The following is a 21,657-nucleotide window of genomic DNA, read 5'->3' on the forward strand; positions in this document are numbered from 1 at the left end:
TCTGACATTTTCCTGGTTCCTTTGTATTGATAGTTCTGTTAGACTGTTTTCCTTCTTTTCAATTTGGTTTTGCCTTTCTGGTGGGATGAGGGACAACCTTGACTCATTCCATCATCTCGTTTCCCCACTCATACATTACTCTCCTATATCCTGGCTAATTGAGCACCTCAGATTTCTGCTTTTCTTCCTGGGACATTTGGACAGGGTGGGGATATTCTTGTATTTTCTCTTTGCCCTATCACCACCGTGTTTCTAAAGGCATGTGTTAGAGTTGACCAATAGGGATTAAAGGGGTTTTGTGAGGTCATAACTGGCCCTTGATTCTTTTCCTGAACTGCATACATTTTAACTGCATTGATTTATAGAATTTTAAAGTGTAAAAAAGAATTTAAAAGCTGTCAATTATCACATAACACAGAAATTCCTTTATGGACATTCTGAATATCTTGAACATCTATTGTGGCTTAGAAGAGCTCTAGTAATTAGGAACTTCCTTCCATAGTCTAGTAGAAAGATTGTAGGACCGAGAGTCAGAGGAAATTGGATTATAATCTGGCCTCATTTGTAGGATGATCTTGCAAATTGAGTAACATTGAGAGCACTAGTTTCTTCATTTATACAATAAAGAAAATCCCTACCATACTTTATTTGGCTATTCCATATCTGAAAACATTTTCTAAACTATAAACTACTGCTATAGACAGTTGTTGCATAATTATGTTTATATATATAACATATAACTATGTCATATATAGTACTAGATATAATATACAATGATTATATAAATGTAATGTTTTATGTAAAATATATGAAAAAACAAACACAATACAATATATAATATATAATGATAATATATATACTATTATAATATATTAAACTATTTAAATAAAAATATTACACATTTTCATGTCATACAATTTTTATATTATATATAGATACCACCTCACAAGGAAATCCCATTTCTTCCATGTTAGATTAATGTAATTACTCTAGAAGTATTTTTCTTTGATTGAGCTCAAATTTGTTTCCCTGCGGTATTTATATATTATGATATTTATTCTTTGAAACACTGTAGGACTGGTCCAATATTTCTTCTGCATAATTACTATGTATTAACCAAGAAAGCTAATAGGCTCAAACTTTATGTAAATTTAGGTTTATATTCTATGGAAGAATTTCCTGACATCTGGAACTTTAGGAACATAGTTGGATCTCAAGTAAAAGGTTTAAAAGTCATTTGAAATAAAGGAAACTCTGAGTTGGTATGCTCCTGGGTCTTCTTTCCCATATATAATTGAAGAGAATATTTAGTTTGATGAGATATTTTCCAGGCATCTTTAACTGTAAAGCAGTGAATTGGAAAATTATAGTTTTACACAGCAAATTTATATACTGTCTTTAGGGGGCAGTACGAAACCACTGATAGATTTTGTTCTGCTAATGCTACTTATTGGTAATGGGTAATAGAAAATAAAATTAAAATAGAATAACGAGATTTGTGATATAATTATATATACCCCTTACTATTAGTAAAATTTTCTAGGTAGTCAAGTGAAAATGATAGTTTGAAATTCATTCAATAATTCATTCAAAAAACATTAAAATCCATTATGTACAATACATTGTAAGAGATACAAGTGTGACTAGGCAATATTTGCTTTCAGATAACTAGGATAAGTAAGCCATAAGTGTGTGTGTGTGTGTGTGTGTGCACGCGCGTGTGTGTACATGCTTCTTTCAGGATAAAGATAATAATAAAAATAGCAATATTTATTGATTATGTTTTATGTGTCAATCACTGTCAAGCAATTAATTTTATTCTCTTACAGCCATATCAAGTAGGAATTATTATTACACCTACTTTGCAAATAAGGAAACTCAGAATTAATAAGATTAAGTGATTTGCTTGCAAGTAGCAGAGACAGGACTTAAATCACACTAAAAATGTAGGCTAATAAGTAGGAGAGTTGGAACTTGAATTCAGAACAAATTTTAGAGTCTAAATTCTTAACCAGTGTGTGCTATACAGAGGAGTAAGATGGAAAGCATGATAAAAAGCATGGAGCATGATTAGGAAAGGGTAAACAAATTCATTTGGTTATAGTCTGGGGTGAGTATAATTCAGGAAGAAAAAGGCTGAAAAAGGCTTTGACCATAGAACCTTGAAGATAGATTCAGGAATCTGGATATTATTTGCTGTGCAATGAGAAATAATTGGTGATTTATAACCAAGGAAGAGACATAAACAGAATTTTTCTTTGGGGAGGAGAGTCAGAAGAAAAGAACTGATTTACCTATGAAATGTTGGTAATTCTTATCCAACTATGTAACGATTTATAGTGCCATGTCATGGCAACCATGATGTGTCAAACAAATAACTGATCATGAGTTGGTGAAGGAGGAACCTATTTGACCATGCTGTTCATTTTTGTAGATAGCATTGATCAAACATACAGATATTCTTGATATTATATTAAGGTTTTAGACATCCCAAGATTTTTTTTATCTAGATAATATGTAGGATCAAAAATCCAAGTGATTATCACCTTGTAGTACTGATTTGAGAGATGCATATTTATGAAAGTATTAGCTATGTACCAAACTACAGAAATTTTCACTGGTGCTGTCACAGATAGCAAAATGCTTTTGCTAGTATTATCATATAGTTGGAATATATTAACAAATATGTTTTGTCGTTTTAAACTGCAATTGCATTAGCTTGGTTATTCAACACACACCTTTTACAGGTTATTGTGCTGAATGAGAGGCAATGTAATGTAGTAGTTACACGGGGTAAGCTCTAGACTCAGGAAGTCTGGGTTGGAATCCTTTGTCATTTACCAGCTCTGTAACCTTGAGTTTTACTTGACCTCTCTGTCCCTTAGTTTAGTATTTTCCTCAAGGGTTGGTTGTGTGAATTTAAATTATGGATAATAGTGCTCAATAGATTGTAGCTATTATTATTGTTATATGTTATAAACAGTCAGTGATTGGGGGATTATTTAATTTCATTTCTCACTTGTTGAAAATTGATAAAGGGAAATTTAAGATATGAATGCCAACAACAGTCTCATAAAGTCTTACATTCTATTTTTAAAAGCAAGTACTTTTTGGGGGGAATAGGTGCTCTTTACAATTCAATATGTAAAATATCTTTACTAATTTCTGCAATCAAGATCTATCAGTATGTGTTAAACACTATGTTCTGAAGATTTTTAGAAAACCTGCTGTCTCCTTTTTTTCTAAAATTTTCTCTCTGCTGAGCATTCAGTAGGCTCTTTGTGGAATTTTTGTTTAGTTCTGGCAAAAATTCTTGCATTATTTCTTTGATAATCTCCTACCATCTCTATATGGACCTCTTAGTTTGATCCCCTAGTTTTCTTAACTTGTAACTTCTTTTCATCTTCAGTTCTATCTTCTGAGAAAATTCCTCAAATTTATTTTCCAAGTCTTCTATTGGATTCTATGTATTATTTGTTTTGTAGCATTCTGTTCTTGTTTCAGGGATGCAAATATCTTCTTATCTCTCTGATGATGCTATTTATAACTTTTTTTTGTATATTTATTTTTGGTCTCTGTTAAAGGCTTCCTTCAAATATATGGTGATCTTTGGGTTCTCAATCAAATTTAACTAAAAAATTAGAAACTGTCTATGTGGGCGGAGTTTGTTGAGAGGTGGGCTTCACAATAGGTGTTAAGGCGTAGACCCCCAATATTTTCCTAGGTCCCTATAGATTTTTTTATTATGAGGTTAATTTGTGCAGAGAGGAATATATTCTAGCCTCCTACCTGGAGGGTCTAAATCTAGCTGCCATATTATCTAAGGTAAATGTGGAGAGGTACAGGAGTGGGTTGAGAATCTTCATTTACTACATAGGTATTCACTTAATTCCCTTGTTTTCAGAGAGATGCCCCTCTGCTCATTGTACATGTATTCGTAGAATTCATAATGCCTTTGCATCAACCTCACCAGAGAGTAAACCTCCAATTTCTTGTCAAGTGGTAAAGGTTTAGTTTCTTGGCTGGGTAAAAAGGAGATGGGTCTAGAGGTCTAACTTTCTCTAATATATACACATCTTGTTTTAGCCGCACCTGCACATTTACCTTTCCAGGTAGTCGATGTCTTCAATTGTTAAGTCTTTTTGAGGGTGCTGAGTCATAAACAGGCCTGCTTCTTATTCTTTCCTCTTATAGGCACTTTGCTTTCAATTTTCTCAAATTTGCTAAGTCAGGTAATTTCTAGCCACCTGTTCATCATTATCTAGAAGTTTTCTTGATATTGCTCATCCACTAACATCTCTCCTATTGTCATTGGCCTTATGATTTCGACCACTTTTACAAACCCTTTGCTGTCATTTTAGTGGGATTTTGGAAGTAGCAAAAGTAAATACGTATGTTCAATATAGAAGTACTATGATTAATTTCAACAGTATTACATATATATGTAATATAAAATTTTATGAATCTTTTTTTCAAAAAGAAGACTACCTTTTTGGTGACACTGTGAAAAAATGGGCTTTTTAGCAATTTCTATTTCAATAAAGTATTTTCATGCTATTCTTCTGATTGAATTTATAAATCGTAAGATTTTTCTCATTTGTTGCTATTCAACTATTTTTTTTGGTCAACGTTTTTTCTTAGTGTTTCTCACGCAATTTTTTCACTTTCAATTTAAAATTGAATTATACAAGTGTTTTAGCTGATTCACATGGCACAACCATATGACTATGGTTAGAATTAAACTGACTTTTGCTTGCTAACATACACCATAAGAAATTTATGCAATGTAATTGATGTTAAGATGTCTAAATAATATTGATATAATATATTGGTATAATATAAATTTAATTTCAGAGAACTTCATCTACAATAAATTTGTCACCAGGAGAAGTGGAAGAAGAAGATGATGATGAAAACACATGTGGGCCCTCGGGACTCTGGGAAGCATTAACTCCTTGTAATGGCTGTAGGAACCTTGGCTTCCCTATTCTTGCACAGGTAATGGTTTGCTTTTCTTAAGGTACAATAAAACGTAAAAATGGTTGCCTATGTTTTTAAATAAATTCTTTCCCTCCACCCCGCAAAATCCAAATAGTATCTTGTTTACTATGTGATTTTTCTTCAGTGAAGATCAGTAACATATTTATGTAACTTGCTGTACATGTACGCATATGCAAACACATACTTTACATAATTTTATTTGGTTGTTTTATTTTGGTCATGAATCTAATTCCAGAGATATTGAGTTGTTTATGAGGTTTTAATATTTGTGATCCTTAAAATTTTGGTGACAAAAATTAATATAAGACCCGGTATTATACATTATATTTATAATACATATTATTTATATTATATTATATTATATTATATTATATTATATTATATTATATTATATTATATTATATAATATATCATATTATATTATCATATTATATTAAAGACCTAGTCTTATGTTATAGTAAAATAACAGAGTCTTATATTAATTTTTGCTCCAAAAGATTCATTAGAGCTGATTGTCTGGCTAGGTCTTATTTTCAGGGAAACACGGTAGTTAGGAGCCAGGCTACCTATACATTCTGGTTCTGGATTATAAAATTATGTGATAAAAGCATTCGAGATCTTGCTTCTTGTCATGTCATCAGTTTGGCTCAAATAAAAAATTCTCAAAAAAAACCCACCAAAACCCAAAAAAAACCACAACTATGTGATATATCACTTTTAAACTCTTAGATTCTTTGACTTAGAAAATTATCTTATACTGCAAAATTATCTTAAACTTCTAAGATTAAGTTCCAGTTTTTAGATTTTTGAAATTCCAGATTTTGAATTGATCTTATATTTAGGTTTAATCTAACTTTTTATGTTTTTCTAGTTTTCCAATGGCATTCTATCCTTCCATTGTGACTACATTATTGAAATTTTTACAGGAAGCAATTTCTTTCAAATTCATTAACATTCAGAATTCTAAATAACATCAGGGGATTATATAGGTTTATATAATATGTTGGGTACTTTAGTATAATTTCAAGCAGTTAAATAAGATTTAAGTTGGGCAAAAAATTTGAAGAGAAATTACGTATGAAGAGATTGGGAAAAATGAAGCCCTTTTTAGAAAGTATAATTAAACTCAAATTTGTTTTCAACACTCTTGAGAATAATAATCACTATCATTTATACAGTGCCTACTATGTGCCAGATATTTCACATGTATAATCTCTAATTCTCAAAATAACTATTTAAAGAAGGAACAGGTAACCTACTCAGGGTCATAGTTAATGTTAAAATTGTTACAAACTATGATGCCATATTACTTTCCCAGGTTCATTTACATCATCCTGCTTCTTATTGGTCACTTCTGTCCCTGGTTACATATGTTAGAAATTTTAGAATTTTCTTTGACTAGCAAATGTAGATCATAAATGGACGACCATCTTTGAGAGCAATCTTTAACGTTTTATTCTGTCATCTCTTCATTTAATCATAAATATCAAGTGAAGGAAAAGTTAAAGATAATTCAGAGCCTGATATTCAACTGCCATTAGTTTTATGGCTGCCCTTTTCTGTTAATAGAGCATTATGTTATTAGAGCAGAGAATTTGAGTTGAACTTTATTATGGTAGATGATACTGCTTTCCCATAGTCTTGGATGAGATGTCTGCTCGGCCCCATGTGTAACACAAGACTGTGAGGTGTTTTCTAAGGAGTCAGTCCTGCTGGGTGGAGACCCTCTGGCCTCCATTCTGTTCCCTCATGTGCAGCCTTCACTCTGCAAGTCTGAGATAAGGGGTCCTGATACTGAGGCTTTAGCTGTTATTGCAAGAAGCCTGTCAGTATAGTACATACTCATGCTGCCTCCTGGGGAGAGGCCAGCAGCTCTTACTGATGTACTGGAAGTACCCTCTGAGGACAAGAGGGGATTACACAGTCCTGACAACAATATTGAAACACATCGAAAGCACCCACTTTGGTCATGCTGGCTGTCCTTCTTCCTAGATCTGTGAAGGCTACTTCTGCCAGTGCTTTGTTTCTCTTCTGAGTCTGCAGACTGGCTGTAGCCACATCCGTGGCACCTGCAATAGTGCCTATTGTCACCACTGCCCCTGCCACCACTCCTGCCCTGTATCAGGCACTGTGGGCTTTGGGACTGAAGTATGTGAACTCTTGAGTACAGTACACGTGGGAGCCATGTTGAATTCATTCCTCCCCATTGTAACCGTAATAGGTGGCTCCAGACACTCCGGGTTCATGTGAAGGTTCCTGATGCTGACTTGATCTTGCTCTCTCCCATAGGAGTGGAAAAGCGTTTTCCTTGGAGGAAGACAAGATAAGTGAACTAAAGAAAGTGAGACCAGAAAGGTCTGCTCCCTTCTATACCTATAGCTAAACAAGAGCTTGTAAGAAGAATTTTGAGGTCTCAAGTCCAAGCTCCCATTTGGTGCAGAAATCCCCTCTATAGTATCTACAATGACCGCAATGATCATTCCAGTTTTGCTGGAGCAGTTCCAGTACCAGAGAGAGTACCATCATACTCATCAGTGAACGGCCTCATACATTTTAAAAAATACACTTGTGTTAGTATTTCTGCCGCTAAAGCGATGTGCACTTTGTTTTATAGCTACTAACAAATTGTGTACATGCACACAAGGACATGGCACTGCCACTGACGCATACAAAACTCACTACGTGGCAGTCATGGAGAGACATTCTGTCCCACAGCATATCAGCCTACCTAGGTCGGAATAGTCTATATTCAAGAATAGATTGGGTGGTCACAACGCTGCAGAGGCAATACCATATTGATATGAAGTGAAGAATTGCTGACAGCTAAGGAATCTCTGAAATATAGCCTGGGGAACACTGGGAAAAAGTACTAGGAATCTCCCCAATGTGGCATGGCTGCCCAGTGGAGGCTCATTTGGCCCTGAACACTTCCAAACGCAATGCATTTTTAGGTGAACCTCAGTACCAAAAGCTCTGTAGGACCTTTAGCTGCTCTTCCAAAACACCCTGGCTCCATCTTCTGGAGACTGCACAGACTTACCTCTGGGCTCTTATCTTGTTCTTCCCCAAACCCAGTTATGTCCAGTGTGTTCCCCACTGGAATGGCCCGGGCACCACTGTAAGCCTCCACTGGTGGTCTCCGGATGTAAATGAGGTTTTCCCAGTGAACGAAAAGGTCTCTTGTATCTGAACAGGGACATAGCGGAAGGTAAAGAGAGTAGCCAGAGGCAAGCTTCAGGTGCTGCTGTTGTTTTGTACTGCTGTGGATGGATATCTTTACAAACTTCAAGGGAAGCAGCCTGGTTAGCTCTAAGATCTGTGTAGGCTTCTTACCTGTTTCCTGGGTGGCAGGGCCATATCGATTATAGCCATCAGAGATAGCAGCTGGTCGGGCCAGCAGTGTGACATCTGGCAGTGTGAGGTGGGGGCGCCTTCCTACCACACCTTGCAAAGCATCCTGTTCCACACATCTCTCTCACAGGTGGTCTTCTGCCGGCTTTTTTGTCTCTGAGTGACTGAGGACAGGGTGGAGTCGCTGATTACTGACTGCTTGGTGTTAAGAGACAGTTGCTCTCAGATCAGACTGTGCCCTGTCTAGAGCATGGAGATGTTAGGGTGTGCAGATATCGGGGTCCCAGTAGATGTCAGGGTACACAGAAGTCCAGGTGCATAGATATTGCTGTTCCTTCGGGGGACACTTCCTTTTGAGCTAGACACATTGGTTCACAACAGCCCCTTGTCTTTGATTCAGCAACCTCCAATGTGAAACATATCCCGAGCTCCTCTTTTCTGAAAACTAAAGACTCTGTCTAGGCCTAAATCACCCCGGACAGCTTTGGTCCTCTCCTGCCCATTGTGACCTGTTCCCATCACACACCCCTTTGTCCTTGCTGCCCAGCAGCCCGTCCCTCAGAGCAGGGACGCTATTTCCACCACCTCACCTCCTTCCCTCACCACCCCACTCTGCCTGCCACAGCTCAGCAGAGCACCCCTCCCCCTAGGGCCCCATCTAAGCAATCTTAACACGTAATGGCCAATTGCTTTCAAAAAGAATTTTCTGTTAGGTATGAGTTTACACATACTCTCTTATCCACCACTTCTAATTGTCGAAACTAGAATTAATTGTAGATAATTTACCTTAAAAGAGAGAATTAGACAAGTTGGTAAACAGGCTAGTACAGGATGTTTATCAAAGTTTATTGTATCAAAAGACAATAACCAAGAAAAATATCTTACAACAAGGGGTTGGTTAAATAAATTATAGAGCTTTCTATGATAGAATATTCTGTATCTATAAAAAAATGATTATATAGTTCCATATTTATTAAAATGAAAAGATACCCCTGACTTTTAAAGAAAAGGAGCAATTTCAAACTAGCATTATATGCATGGTCCAATTTCTGTAAAATCATGTATGTGTGTGTTTGGGTTGGAACTATGTTCAGTGAAATGTTTAAAGTGCTTATTTGGATGTTCTAATGTTTCTTAAAAAAGATTTTATTGGGGAAGCGGAACAGGACTTTATTGGGGAACAGTGTGTACTTCCAGGCCTTTTTTCCAAGTCAAGTTGTTGTCCTTTCAATCTTAGTTGTGGAGGGTGCCGTTCAGCTTCAAGTTGTTGTCCTTTCAGTCTTAGTTGTGGAGGGCGCAGCTCAGCTCCAGGTCCAGTTGCCGTTGCTAGGTGCAGGGGGCTCAGTCCACCATCCCTTGTGGGAGTCAAACCGGCAACCTTGTGGTTGAGAGGACGCACTGCAGCCAACTGAGCCATCCTGGAACTCAGCGGCAGCTCAGCTCAAGGTGCCATGTTCAATCTTAGTTGCAGGGGGCGCTGCCCACCATCCCTTGTGGGAATCAAGGAATCGAACCTGCAACCTTGTGGTTGAGAGTCTGCGCTCCAACCAACTGAGCCATCTGGGAGGCAGCTCAGCTCAAGGTGCCGTGTTCAATCTTAGTTGCAGGGGGTGGAGCCCACCATCCCTTGCAGGACTTGAGTTCAACCAGCAACCTTGTGGTTGAGAGCCCACTGGCCCATGTGGGAATCGAACCGGCAGCCCTTAGGAGTTAGGAGCATGGAGCTCTAACCTCCTGAGCCACAGGGCTGGCCCCTGGATGTTGTAATTTTTATTTTCTTCTTTATATTTTGTATTTTTATTATGATAGCTATTATTTCTATTAACAGGAAGGATAAAGCTATTTTTTTATTATCAATGTCTATTTTTACAGTCATGATAATTTTTACATTTTGACACACCTTCAAATTGCTGCTGAGATTTTTAACCTTTTCCCTAGATATCTGTACTGGGACTCTGCAGTGGAAAGAGCCTCAAACATCACATTTATTATACTCTATTCTTTGACCACTATCAGATTGTATATAAAAAAGTCTGAAAAATTTTGCCAATTATTATAAATGATATCAGTGCAATAAAATTAAACGGTCTTTATTGACACAATATACCCAACACACACACACACACAGCCCTATTTTTTAGTCTTCAGTGTGTTCTATAGTTCAAAACAAACATTTTACTTCTCTTTATATTGAAATATCTAGTTATTTATGGTAATATGAGTAGTTTTCCTTTATTTATTGAAAGGCCTATTCATGTAACAATAGCAATTCTTACTAGCTTGCTCAAAGTCCTTATATCTTAATTTCCACTTCATGGCTCTATTATTTATCTTATAATTAGCAAAAACTTACATTTTAATCAAACTATTATTTTAAAGGTATCCAAGTGGTTTGGGTATTTTTTGAAAGGAGTGGGCAGCATGCACACAGTATATTTAATTTAGGTGCTTTTATGCTGTACACATGTATTACCAGATATTTGTCAGGGTTCCATTAGGGCAACAAATTAATTGCTTTGTCTCCAGGAAAACCAGAAACTATGTTTATTACTTGTAGGGCCTATGGACTTTCAGAATTTTTTCCAATCGAGTTGTTAGACCAACAATAGCAGAACCTCTGTTATTTGGCCTGATAACCATCATGTGTAGCATTTTGGCAAATGCCTCTATTTTCATGAATCTGGTGAAGTTTATCTGCAATTCCTCTACTATTTAGAAAGCTACCTTGTTAGTATTTGCCTCAATACTTAAGAAGCTCAGATGGCTAAACAAAAATCTACCTAATTCTTTTCATGTAAATACCGCAGCTTTTCAGTTTGCTCTTAGAACAGATTTCCAAAGTTCGTCATTAGATATTCTTGCAATACGTTTATGCTCCCTCTCCTCTACATTTGAGTTTATGTCATTGAGTAAATCATTTAATCTCACTGCGCCTTATTTTCATCATCATTGAAATTGAGACGATCCTTTAGGCATATCTTTCAACTCCAGAATAGTTATGGTTTTGTGATAGGGGTTTAATTTGTTTCTTCTCTAATAAAACTTCTACATACTTTGGAAATACTTCAAACAATAATTATGAGTCAAGGAATTATTCAGAAATTAACAGCTCTGGAAATTATGATTCAATACATAATAGTTTGTTGCTGAATTTCTTCTTGCTGAAACTTTTAAAAGAACCAACATTTGAAATGTGGAAATGACAAAAATGATAGGTCAGTCAACTGGGCAGGCAGTGGGGGCAGTGCTTAAAACTATTGTAATTGAAAAGATGGGTTAAACATTTTAAACAGAATTCAGTTAATAATTAACACATGGTGGGCAGATTAACTCCCCCAAAAGAGGCCCACATCCTCATCTTTACAACCTGTGAATGTGTTACCTTACATGATAAAAGGGATTTTGCAGATGTAATTAAGTTAAGTATCCTGAGATGGATGATCCAGGTGGGCCCAATGTAATCATTATGGTCCTTATAAGAGAAGTTAGGAGGGTCAGAGTCAGGGAAGTAGTATGATGATGGAAGCAGAGGTTGAAGTAACGCCTCCATGAACCAAGGAATGGAGTTGGCAGAAAAACAAGGAATGGATTCTTCCCTAGGACCTGCTGAAGGAACCAGCCCTGCCAACACTTTGATTTAGACCACTGACAATCACTTTGAACTTCTGACATGCAGAACCATAAGAGAATAAATTTGTATTGTTTTAAGCTACCAAGTTTGTGGTCATTTGTCACAGCAGCCCTGGGAACTATACAGATTTTGGTACCTGGAAGTGGGATGCTGCTGTAACAAATACATTAAAATGTGGAAATGGCTTTGGAATTGGGCAGTGGGCAGAGGCTGGAAGAATTTTGAATAGCATGGTAGAAAAAGACTAGCCTGCCTTGAACAGATATGGAAATCTTAACGATTACTGCCGGTGAGGGTGGAAAAGGAAGTGATATGGTAGAGAAAACCTATTTTGTCTTAGAGCATACCCAAATTGTCATACACAGAATGAAGAAACATGGATATTAAAGGCACTGCTCATGAGGGTTCAAAAGAAACTGAGAATAGTAGAGAAAACTTGTGTTATCTTAGAGAACACCAAATCGGCATAGATAGAATGTTGGTAGACATGTGACTATTAAAGAGACTTCCGGTAAGGACGGAGAAGTAGAAGAAGAACATGTGATTGAAAACTGGAGGAAAGGAGCTACTTGTTACGTGGTAGCAGAAAGTCTAGCAGCATTGTACTTTAGTTATGTGGAAAGCAGAACTAGGAAGTGGGGAACCTGGATATTTAGCTCAGGAGATTTCCAAGCGGAATATTGAAGGTGCGGCCTAGTTCCTTTTGTTGTCTACAGCAAAATGTGAGAAGAGATCAATTGAGTGAAGAACTTTTAAGCAAAGAGGAACCAGGACACAATGATTTGGGATTTTCTCAGCTTATCCAGATTTAAACAAGATGGTAAAACGTGTAGATTCACTGTCAAGAAAGTGTGTTCTGGAGAGAAAGACGAAAGTGTGGCTGGACACCTTTTTTCTAATGCCTGAGTAGGATCAAAATATCAGGTTATTCAATCACATGGAAAGTTCTTTGAAGAGATGAGAGATGTGTCTCATAGATCTCCTCATTCATTTTAGCCCAATCAGGAGATGGGAGTAATCGAGAAAAACCTGTGGGGGAGCCTCTTGCTTAATGGAATGAATTCCCATGCCATACATGAGATACCCACAACGTTTTGGAGTTTTGTATATTAGCAGAGACATTGCCAGCTTGGACTGAAAGGAACAGGAAAAAGATAAAATAAGACTCTTAGCTTCCTAAACCCTTCCTAAAGGAATGGGTCCTTACAGGTAAGACACAGGCTTATGAAACGACTCAGTTGCGAATGTATGCTAATCTTTATGAAATAGGAAGTAAGACTCAGACGACATGGTTTGAGGTCCCAGAGAGTGGAGCTGAGAACTACAAAGGGTGATTCATAGGCCTGAAACCTAGTGGAGTTTGGGCAGTTGGTTTTCGAAATCGCTTATGATTGTTGACTCCCTTTTTTCCTTTTATTTCTCCCTCTTTGAATGGAAGTATCTACAATTGTTATCCTAAGCCTACCATTTTGTTTTGGGAGCAGATAACTCATTTTCTAGTTTCAAAGACTCACAGATGGAGAGGAATTTAGTCTCAGGATGGATTATACCTAGAGTTTCACCTATACCTGATTTAGATGATCAGATTTTGGACTTTTGAGCTGATGAAATCTAGATGAAAATTTGAGTTTAAGTTGATGTTGTAATGAGTTAACACTGGGGGGATGTTGAGATGAGGTGAATGGAGTTCACGTGTGAATGGATGTGAATCTTTGGGGAATAGAGGATGGACCAGGAGAGAGAGAGTAATGTGTCCCTCCCTCCATAAATATCCAGTGTTCTAATCTCTAGAACCTGTGAATATGTTAATTTATACGGCAAATGGGACTTTGTAAATGTGATTAAGATAAGGATCTTGAGATGGAGAGATTATCCTGGATTACATACCATGTTTCCCCTGAAATAAGACATAGCTGGACAATCAGCTCTAATGCGTCTTTTGGAGCAAACATTAATATAAGACTCGGTCTTATATTATAGTAAAATAAGACTGGGTCTCATTTTACTATAAGACCGCGTCTATAATATAATATAAATAATATAATATATAATATAATACTAATAATTATAATATAAGTAAAATAAATGTAATATGATGTAATATAATGTAATATAATATAATAATATAATATAATACTGGGTCTTATATTAATGTTTGCTCCAAAAGACGCCTTACAGCTGATTGTCTGCTGTGTCTTATTTTGAGGGAAACATGGTAGGTGGACCCTATGTAATCATATGGGTCCTTATAATATGGGAAGTAGATATGGTGAGGAAAACAGGAATTTTAAAAAGTTATGTTGCTAGCTTTAAAGATGGAAGAAGGAGCTATGAACCAAGGAATGCAGGTGGCCTCTTAAAAATGGAAAAGGCAGGAAACAAATTCTCTCCTAGAGCTTCCAGAAGTAGCCAATCCTGCTGACACCTTGATTTTAGCCCTGCAGAACTCCTTTCAGATTTCTGATCTCAAGAACTGTCAGAGAATAAATTAATGTTTCTAGCAGCTCAGTTTGTGGTGAAGTGTAACAATAGCTACAGGACACTAATGCAATGGCTGTGGAGATGAGGTCAGTAGACATTTCATCTATTACATACGCATTCAAGGAACAGGTGCCTGTTGGCTGTATCTAGACAGGAAGTAGGAGATACAGGCATTTACAGAAGAATGTATTTTACCTTTATCTAGGTCTCTATGATTTTATAAAGCAGTCATTTTTATAACTTTTAAAACAACTGAACTAAAACTTTACTGTTGGAAAGGCTCCATTTTGTATATTTTAGGAAAGTTTTATGATACTGTTAATAGTAACGTTAACAAGAATATCAAGCGTTTACTGAGTGCCCAGCACATGCCAGGTACAGTGATAAGTAAGCACTTTGCACTCCTCATCTCACCATCTCACTTCTAATTTCACTTGACTTGGAGAAAATTGAGTTTCAAGCGATTAAGTAATTTGCCCAAGTTTGCTTATTATGTTTTATTCAAAACTCATGTGAATACTTTTCTATGAAATTAAAGTGTTTTGAAGAGGGCCCAGTTTCTCACAGTAAACTTGTGAACTGTCTACTGCCCAATATTTGTCACTGTAACATCTCTTTGTTAAAGAGGATATCAGTAATTATTGGTATCACTCTTGTCAAGTGTGTATTCAATTGATTTATCATTTTTCATTGTGTTTCCGGGGCAGTTGAGCTGCTGAATATATTATTTATCCTACAGGTTTTAAAGCTGATGGCTTCATGAGAATATCACTTCCACATATCTCTATTTTATGCATTCATCCATCCATTTGTTCCAAAAATATTTATTGACTGTTTATTATATGTAGGATATAAAGCAGAAAAAAGTAAAAACATTCATCATACTCTCATGTTTCTTATAATATTGTGCCGGGTTTTATGAATATATACAATAAGAATTATACTACCTGGTTTCTGCCTTGATAAGCCTTACAATTTAGTTGAATTGTCCTGATTGCTATTTGTTGGCTGCATAATCTTGGAAAATTAATTTAACCTCTGTTTCCTATTCTTTAAAATGAGGAGGCTAGTTCCTGTTTATAAGATTGTTATGAAGATCTTACAATATAAACACAAATTTCTGTATAAATTAATTGCTATACAAATGCAAATCGATCTTTTCTGTTCAGTTTTCTTGGCCTCTGAAACCAACATTAACAATTTTGGTAGAATTCGCAGGTTAAAGAACAGTATGTATAGTACAAACCATTCTTATATAATTGCATTAAATTATGTGTAATATTGATTTGTATGTGCTTAGAAAGTATACTGTTAATAATTGTTATATCTAAGGTTTACTATTCCAGGGGGACTTTAACTTCCTACTTCATATACATATACATCGTTTGAATTTTTTAAAACAAGATCCAATTTTCTAATAAAGATTTTATATTTTACGAGAACAAATGCCATGAGTTATAAAAAAATCATGATGTCTCATGTAACCATGAGTTAGTTAATCCCTTATCATATATATTATTTGCAAACATTTTATCCCATTCTTAGGTTGCCTTTTCACTCTGTTGATTGTGTCCTTTGATGCACAGAAGTTTTTGATTGAGTACAATTCATTTATTTGTGTATTTGTTGCCTGTGCTTTTGACAAAAAAAATCATTGTCAAATCAATGTCATGAAGATTTTCCCCTATGATTTCTTCTAAGAGTTCTATAAGTTTAGATTTTACCTGTTGAGCTTGGATTAGAATAGTGTCAAATTTAGAGATTAAGCAGGAGAAAATGGGCATGTCTACAATAGTGAATCTTCCCACTCAGGAGCATGATATAAATGTCTATGTTTTGAAGTCCTTTTTATGTTTTTAAATAGGTGTATAGTTTAAAAAAAAAAGTTTATAAAAAAAAAGTTTATCTACATTTGTTGTTTTTTCTTGATTATTTCACAATATTTGTTTCTATTTTGAATAGATAGTTTTCCCATTGTATTTTCTAACTGATTGTTGCTGGTAGATAGGAAAACTGATGAGTTTTGTATATTTATCCTACACCTTCTTATCTTATGAATCACTGTGGTTTATAGAAATGTTTAAGTTCATTTTTTAGTTTGGCAGTTATATCAGCTGGAAATTATGGTAATATGTCTCTGACTTGTCAATGTTCATAATAATTAGACTTTTATCACTTATAAAATTGGTTGGATCCACCATTACCCTGTTGAATAGTGGTTGTGTGGACTTAGCAACATTAAAACCAGAGCCTCCATACATTTTCTCTTTTATTAGTTTCAGGTAACTGAAACTAATGTAATAGTTAGACAAAGCAATGTAATAGTTAGACATTTCCACCCCTCAGAAAGTGATAACCCTCCCTCCCCCAATTTACTACCCCTCTGACATTGTACATAGCTGTTACAATTCCATGGACTCTATTCCCTATACTTTACTCCATATCCTGTGACTACATATATATTTATTTATAGTTGACATTCAGTATTATTCAGCTTCAGCTTTCGGTGTACAGTGCAGTGGTCAGGCATCTACACCATCCATGAAGTGGGCTCCCTCATAAGACAAGTGCTCTCTGACACCCTACATGGTGTCTCTAATATTTCTTTGAAGTTGTCTTCCATCTCTGTTCTTTTACCTAGATTTTGGGTTTTAGAACATAAGTTTCAGAATCTCAAGTTTCATTCTGGGTTCACTGTATATTTAGTTTCTATGATAACAAAGCCCTTTAATAGTATTCTTAAAATATCACTTAACAAATTATGTTAATTCTCTGGTTATATGGCTGAACATTTCTACAATAAAGTAATGCTTCACCCCAGAGTGAATCTCAAACTTATCATTTTTATGATAAATTTTAGTTTTTACTGGTTAGCTTGGTGGCTTTAAATAATATAAATAACTTTAAATAATATTTTTATATTTCTATGTTTTTTTCATCAACTTTAGGTAGTATCTCTCTCTCTCTCTCTCTCTCTCTCTCTCTCTCTCTCTCTCTCTCTCTCTCTCTCTTTGTAAATTTTTATTGGGAAATATTGGAGAACAGTGTGTTTTTCCAGGACCCATCAGCAACAAGTCAAGTCGTTGTTCTCAGTTTAGTTGTGGAGGGAATCAAACTGGCAACCTTGGTGTTATGAGCACTGTGCGCTAACCAACTGAGCCAACTGGCCACCCCTAGGCAGTATCTCTTGACTTCCTATTTTCGAAAATGAAGATATTAGCCCCTATGTTCTTTTTTCCATATTTTTGCATTTTTGGTGTTCTAAACTTTTATGTCTAATTGTGGGGTCTAAAAATTGTATCATGGTGCACATAAGTCGCCCCTTTTAATATAAAAAATGTATCCTTTTTCAGCTCTAGGAAAATACTTTTCTGTTTTTTTCTTTGATTTCTTTCTTTTATTTTCATCTTTCTTTTTCCAGAGTATCTATTAATTAAATGTTGAAGCTCCTATATTCATCTTTTGTGTCTTTTTATTTTTTCATATCTTTGTACTTTATTATCTAATTTATTTTCCAATCCTTTATTTATTTTTATGTTTTAGCAATCATAGTTTTACTTTCTACTAGTTTTTTCTTATTCTCTGATTGTGTCTTTCCCAAAGAACCTTGTTCTGTGCTTTCTGACTATGTAGATAGCTACTTGTAAGAAGTAATGTAAGACTTTATTTCAAATCTCATGAAATGAGTTCTGTTGCAGAAAGTGATGCTTTCATGCCTACCAGGGAAATAAAAGCTATCAATCAAGTCAATAGGATTCTGGTCAATTAGGTTGTAAAGGGAGTAACTATTTGCCTATGTTAGAGCTGACAAGTGCCTGAGCACAGAGTATTTTTTGACAGAGTAGAATATATACTGCATGTTATGAGTTTTTAGTGCTATGCAGGATGTGCTAATCTCATCAGGATCCTAATTCCTCAACATGGTGTTGGAGAATTCTCTACAATCTGGTTCCTGTTACTCTCCCCTCTGTCATACTGAACAACTAGTGTGATTGTCAAGACCTGGAACACACATCAACTTTCCAGATTCTGAGCACGCCCATAAGTCCTTTCCAGCACCTGAAATGCTCTACCTTATTTCAACATCTTTAACCCACCCATACATAGCAGGAACACAACAAATACTTCTCATGCCTTCCAAACTAGAGATATATGGATACTATATGCACAGTGGGAAAGGGAATAAGTGAGAAAATATTTTCTCTTGAAGACCTTCCCTGAGGAAAAATGATTATAAATGAAGGAATAATTCCCTGGGTTGGACGTGTTCTGGGAAGGCATGCTTGATGCCTCTATAGCATCTCTCAGAAGCAGTCTTTTAGATGAAGAAACTGAGGTGCAGACAAGTTAATTAACTTGTTTATGTTGACAGTTATGAAGAAGTGGAGATGCATATTCCATCTCAGGTCTATCTGAACGTAATGCCCTGAGCCCCTCCCTTGTTTCTTTTTCCTTTTTCTCTTTATCATTGAAGTATGCCTCCTAAGAGAACAGTATTGTTTACATTTACATCTTCAGATGTTTCTTCAACAACAGTGTGGAAATGGGTTGACCAGGCCCCTCTCCCATGGAAAATGGGATGTCTGATTATGTCAGAGATATATGCTAAATGTTAATGGATCGTCATTTTTATTAGGAGAATGAATGAAGTTTTCAGATTATTTTAGTGTCTCCAGCAAATTCTATTGTTGCTTATTCTGAGTTTGATCTTAGCTGCAGTTAGGAATGGATTCTGTATTTACATTTAGAACTATATCTCATATTTCCCTGTTTTTCTCTTTGTTGTTTTAGTTGCATAGGTTATTCTTTCATTACTTGCCCTGCCTGATATTTGATTGTTAGGTGTTGACTATCTGCTGCTTTCATTTTTAAATGTGGTTCCTTTTCATACACTATAGAAGTACAGCTAAGATTTTTAAAAGTGGACATAGCTTGGTATAATCGAAAGTCAGATAGACCTAAGTTTTAATCTTAGCTTTGCAACTTACTAGGTATATGCCTTCAGTCAATCAAATAACCCGTCTATACTATTTCATCATTTGTAGAAGAGGGAACTTATACCTACTTTGTAGGGTGATATGAAAATTAGAGATGTGTGTAAAGCATGTAGAACAGTGTCAGATCCACAGCAGCCTCTCAATAAATGGTAGCCTTTATTTTTTTGCTTCCTCTTAAAAGTATAAACCATTAAACCTTTTAAGAAATTATCTAGTCTCTGCTTGAATATCTCCAGGGATAAAAGCATGTTCTATAAAGTCCCAGCTCTAACAAATATAAGCTGGGACCTCAGAAATAAATCACTTTGGGTCTTAATGTCATCATTTGTAAAATGAGGATAATAATAGCACCTACATCCTAGGGTTGTAGTGAGGAATAAATGACATATTCTGCTTATATTAAGTGCTTGTAATAGTTCTAGCATTCAGTAAGTACTCCATAAATATTAGCTAGTAGAGAAGTAGTAAGAATTGCCTACTGGATTTTTTTTCCACAGCAAAAGTTCAAGTCTTCCATATATGTGATGATTAATTATAATGAAGAATACAGTGCACTGTTAATTAATTTTCAATTTGGTTTACTGAGGCTACAGTCTTTCAAGCCAGCAACCCACACTAGTTGCCTACCTGCCACCTACCTTTATAAGCTTTTAATAAATATTTCCTGAATGAATTGTTTATGGCAGGGGTCTGAAAATGCTTTCTTGTAAAGGATCAGATAGTAAATATTTTATATCTGATGCCATATGGTCTCTGTTGCAGTTACTCAGTTCTGCCATTGTAGCACAAAAGTAACCGTAGACAATATGAAAACAAGTGGGCATTGCTATGTTTTAATAAAGCCTTATTTTTGAAAATGGATGGTAGGTTGGATTTTTGATGAAGTGTACTGACCTCAGATCTCCGGAGTAAAGAAATTAGAACCCTAATACTGATGCTGAAATCCACATCAATATGGGTCTAGTTGGAAATATCTTCAGATGAGAAAATGTTTTATCCTGTACAGAAAACCGGTAGCTTAGAGAAAAGACAAAAATGAATTCTTCATTTGTAACAAGACTCCAAAATGGTAGTTTCTAAACTTTAGGCTCAAAGCATAATTTAACATCATTTTAGATGTCTAGCTTTTTTCAGCAACTGAGACCAGATTAGGGGTCATATAGAGCCACTCTGAGTTTTTAGACACTAAATTCTAAATGAGATGAATACCCTCTGTAGTATATGAGATGATATACTTCTTCCAAATGTTAGTGAGCAACTCGTTGGTGGAAAACTATTAATTCTATAGGATTTAAGGCCCAATTCAAATGTTACTTCCTTCCTAGGGTCGTATTCAGTCCTCCTCTGCCAGAAATAATCTTCCTGACTCTTAGCATTCAAATAACTTATTTTTGACATCTGTAGATTTCTCCTTTATATTATAGTTGTTAATATGATTATGTAATATCTGTTATTTTAGGTTGTAAGCTGTCTATGTCTGACAATATTTATGTTCTCCAGCATACTCTACTTTCTGCATTGCATGCAGTGGACACTCACGCTATGCTTGTTGAATTCTGGATGTTTCTTTTACTGTCATCACAGAGAGATAAACTGGTGTAAAAAGCATTCTCTGTGGCAATCGGAGTTCTAATTCTGACTTGATCACTTACTAACAACGTCTTCAATCTGTGAATCAACCTCAGTTTCCTCATCTGTAGAATGAGGGTGATTCCAGCACTACATTGTTTTGTGATGATTAAATGAGTTGACAAATGTCAAGTGCCTAACAGAAAACCTAGCACATAAAACAGTAACCTTTATTATTTCTAAAGGATGCATTCAATTTCTCTGTGTTACCCATGATTCTACGATGTAATTGTTCTAAAAATCTCTATTTAATAACCTATTTATAAGTAAATGTCAACAATGTGAAAAAGGTAACTAACATCTTCTTTGTTTATGAATTAATGAAATGTTATCATGTTTTCTGTTTGTCAATAAATACTTTATCCATTGTAGTTTTTAAAGTTACCATAGTAGCAAAAATAAAGCTATATTGAATTTGAATGGACTCCTAGGAGGAGTTCTATTTCTTGCTTTGATTCTGTGGCCAAATTGAGATTTGGTTCTATTGATTAGGCTCCTGCATTCTGAAAACATGTGAAAATTAACAGGAATTTTAAGGGAACTTGGAGAAAAGAAAGTGGTGCCTGT

At 35.6% G+C, this 21,657-nt stretch overlaps 1 protein-coding gene across 12 annotated transcripts in view; it reads left to right on the plus strand.

The window, feature by feature from the left end:
* ANKS1B (ankyrin repeat and sterile alpha motif domain containing 1B) overlaps positions 1-21,657 on the plus strand; it is a 915,638-nt gene that overhangs the window by 217,631 nt on the left and 676,350 nt on the right. For all 12 annotated transcript variants that reach the window (XM_081058249.1, XM_081058238.1, XM_081058246.1 and 9 more), the window contains one exon: positions 4,855-4,998. In XM_081058249.1, the coding sequence (XP_080914375.1) occupies positions 4,855-4,998 (144 nt within the window). The remainder of the gene's footprint in view (positions 1-4,854; positions 4,999-21,657) is intronic.

Source organism: Rhinolophus hipposideros, assembly GCF_964194185.1.
Source record: "Rhinolophus hipposideros genome assembly, chromosome: 9".
In the NCBI taxonomy this organism is placed as follows: domain Eukaryota; kingdom Metazoa; phylum Chordata; class Mammalia; order Chiroptera; family Rhinolophidae; genus Rhinolophus; species Rhinolophus hipposideros.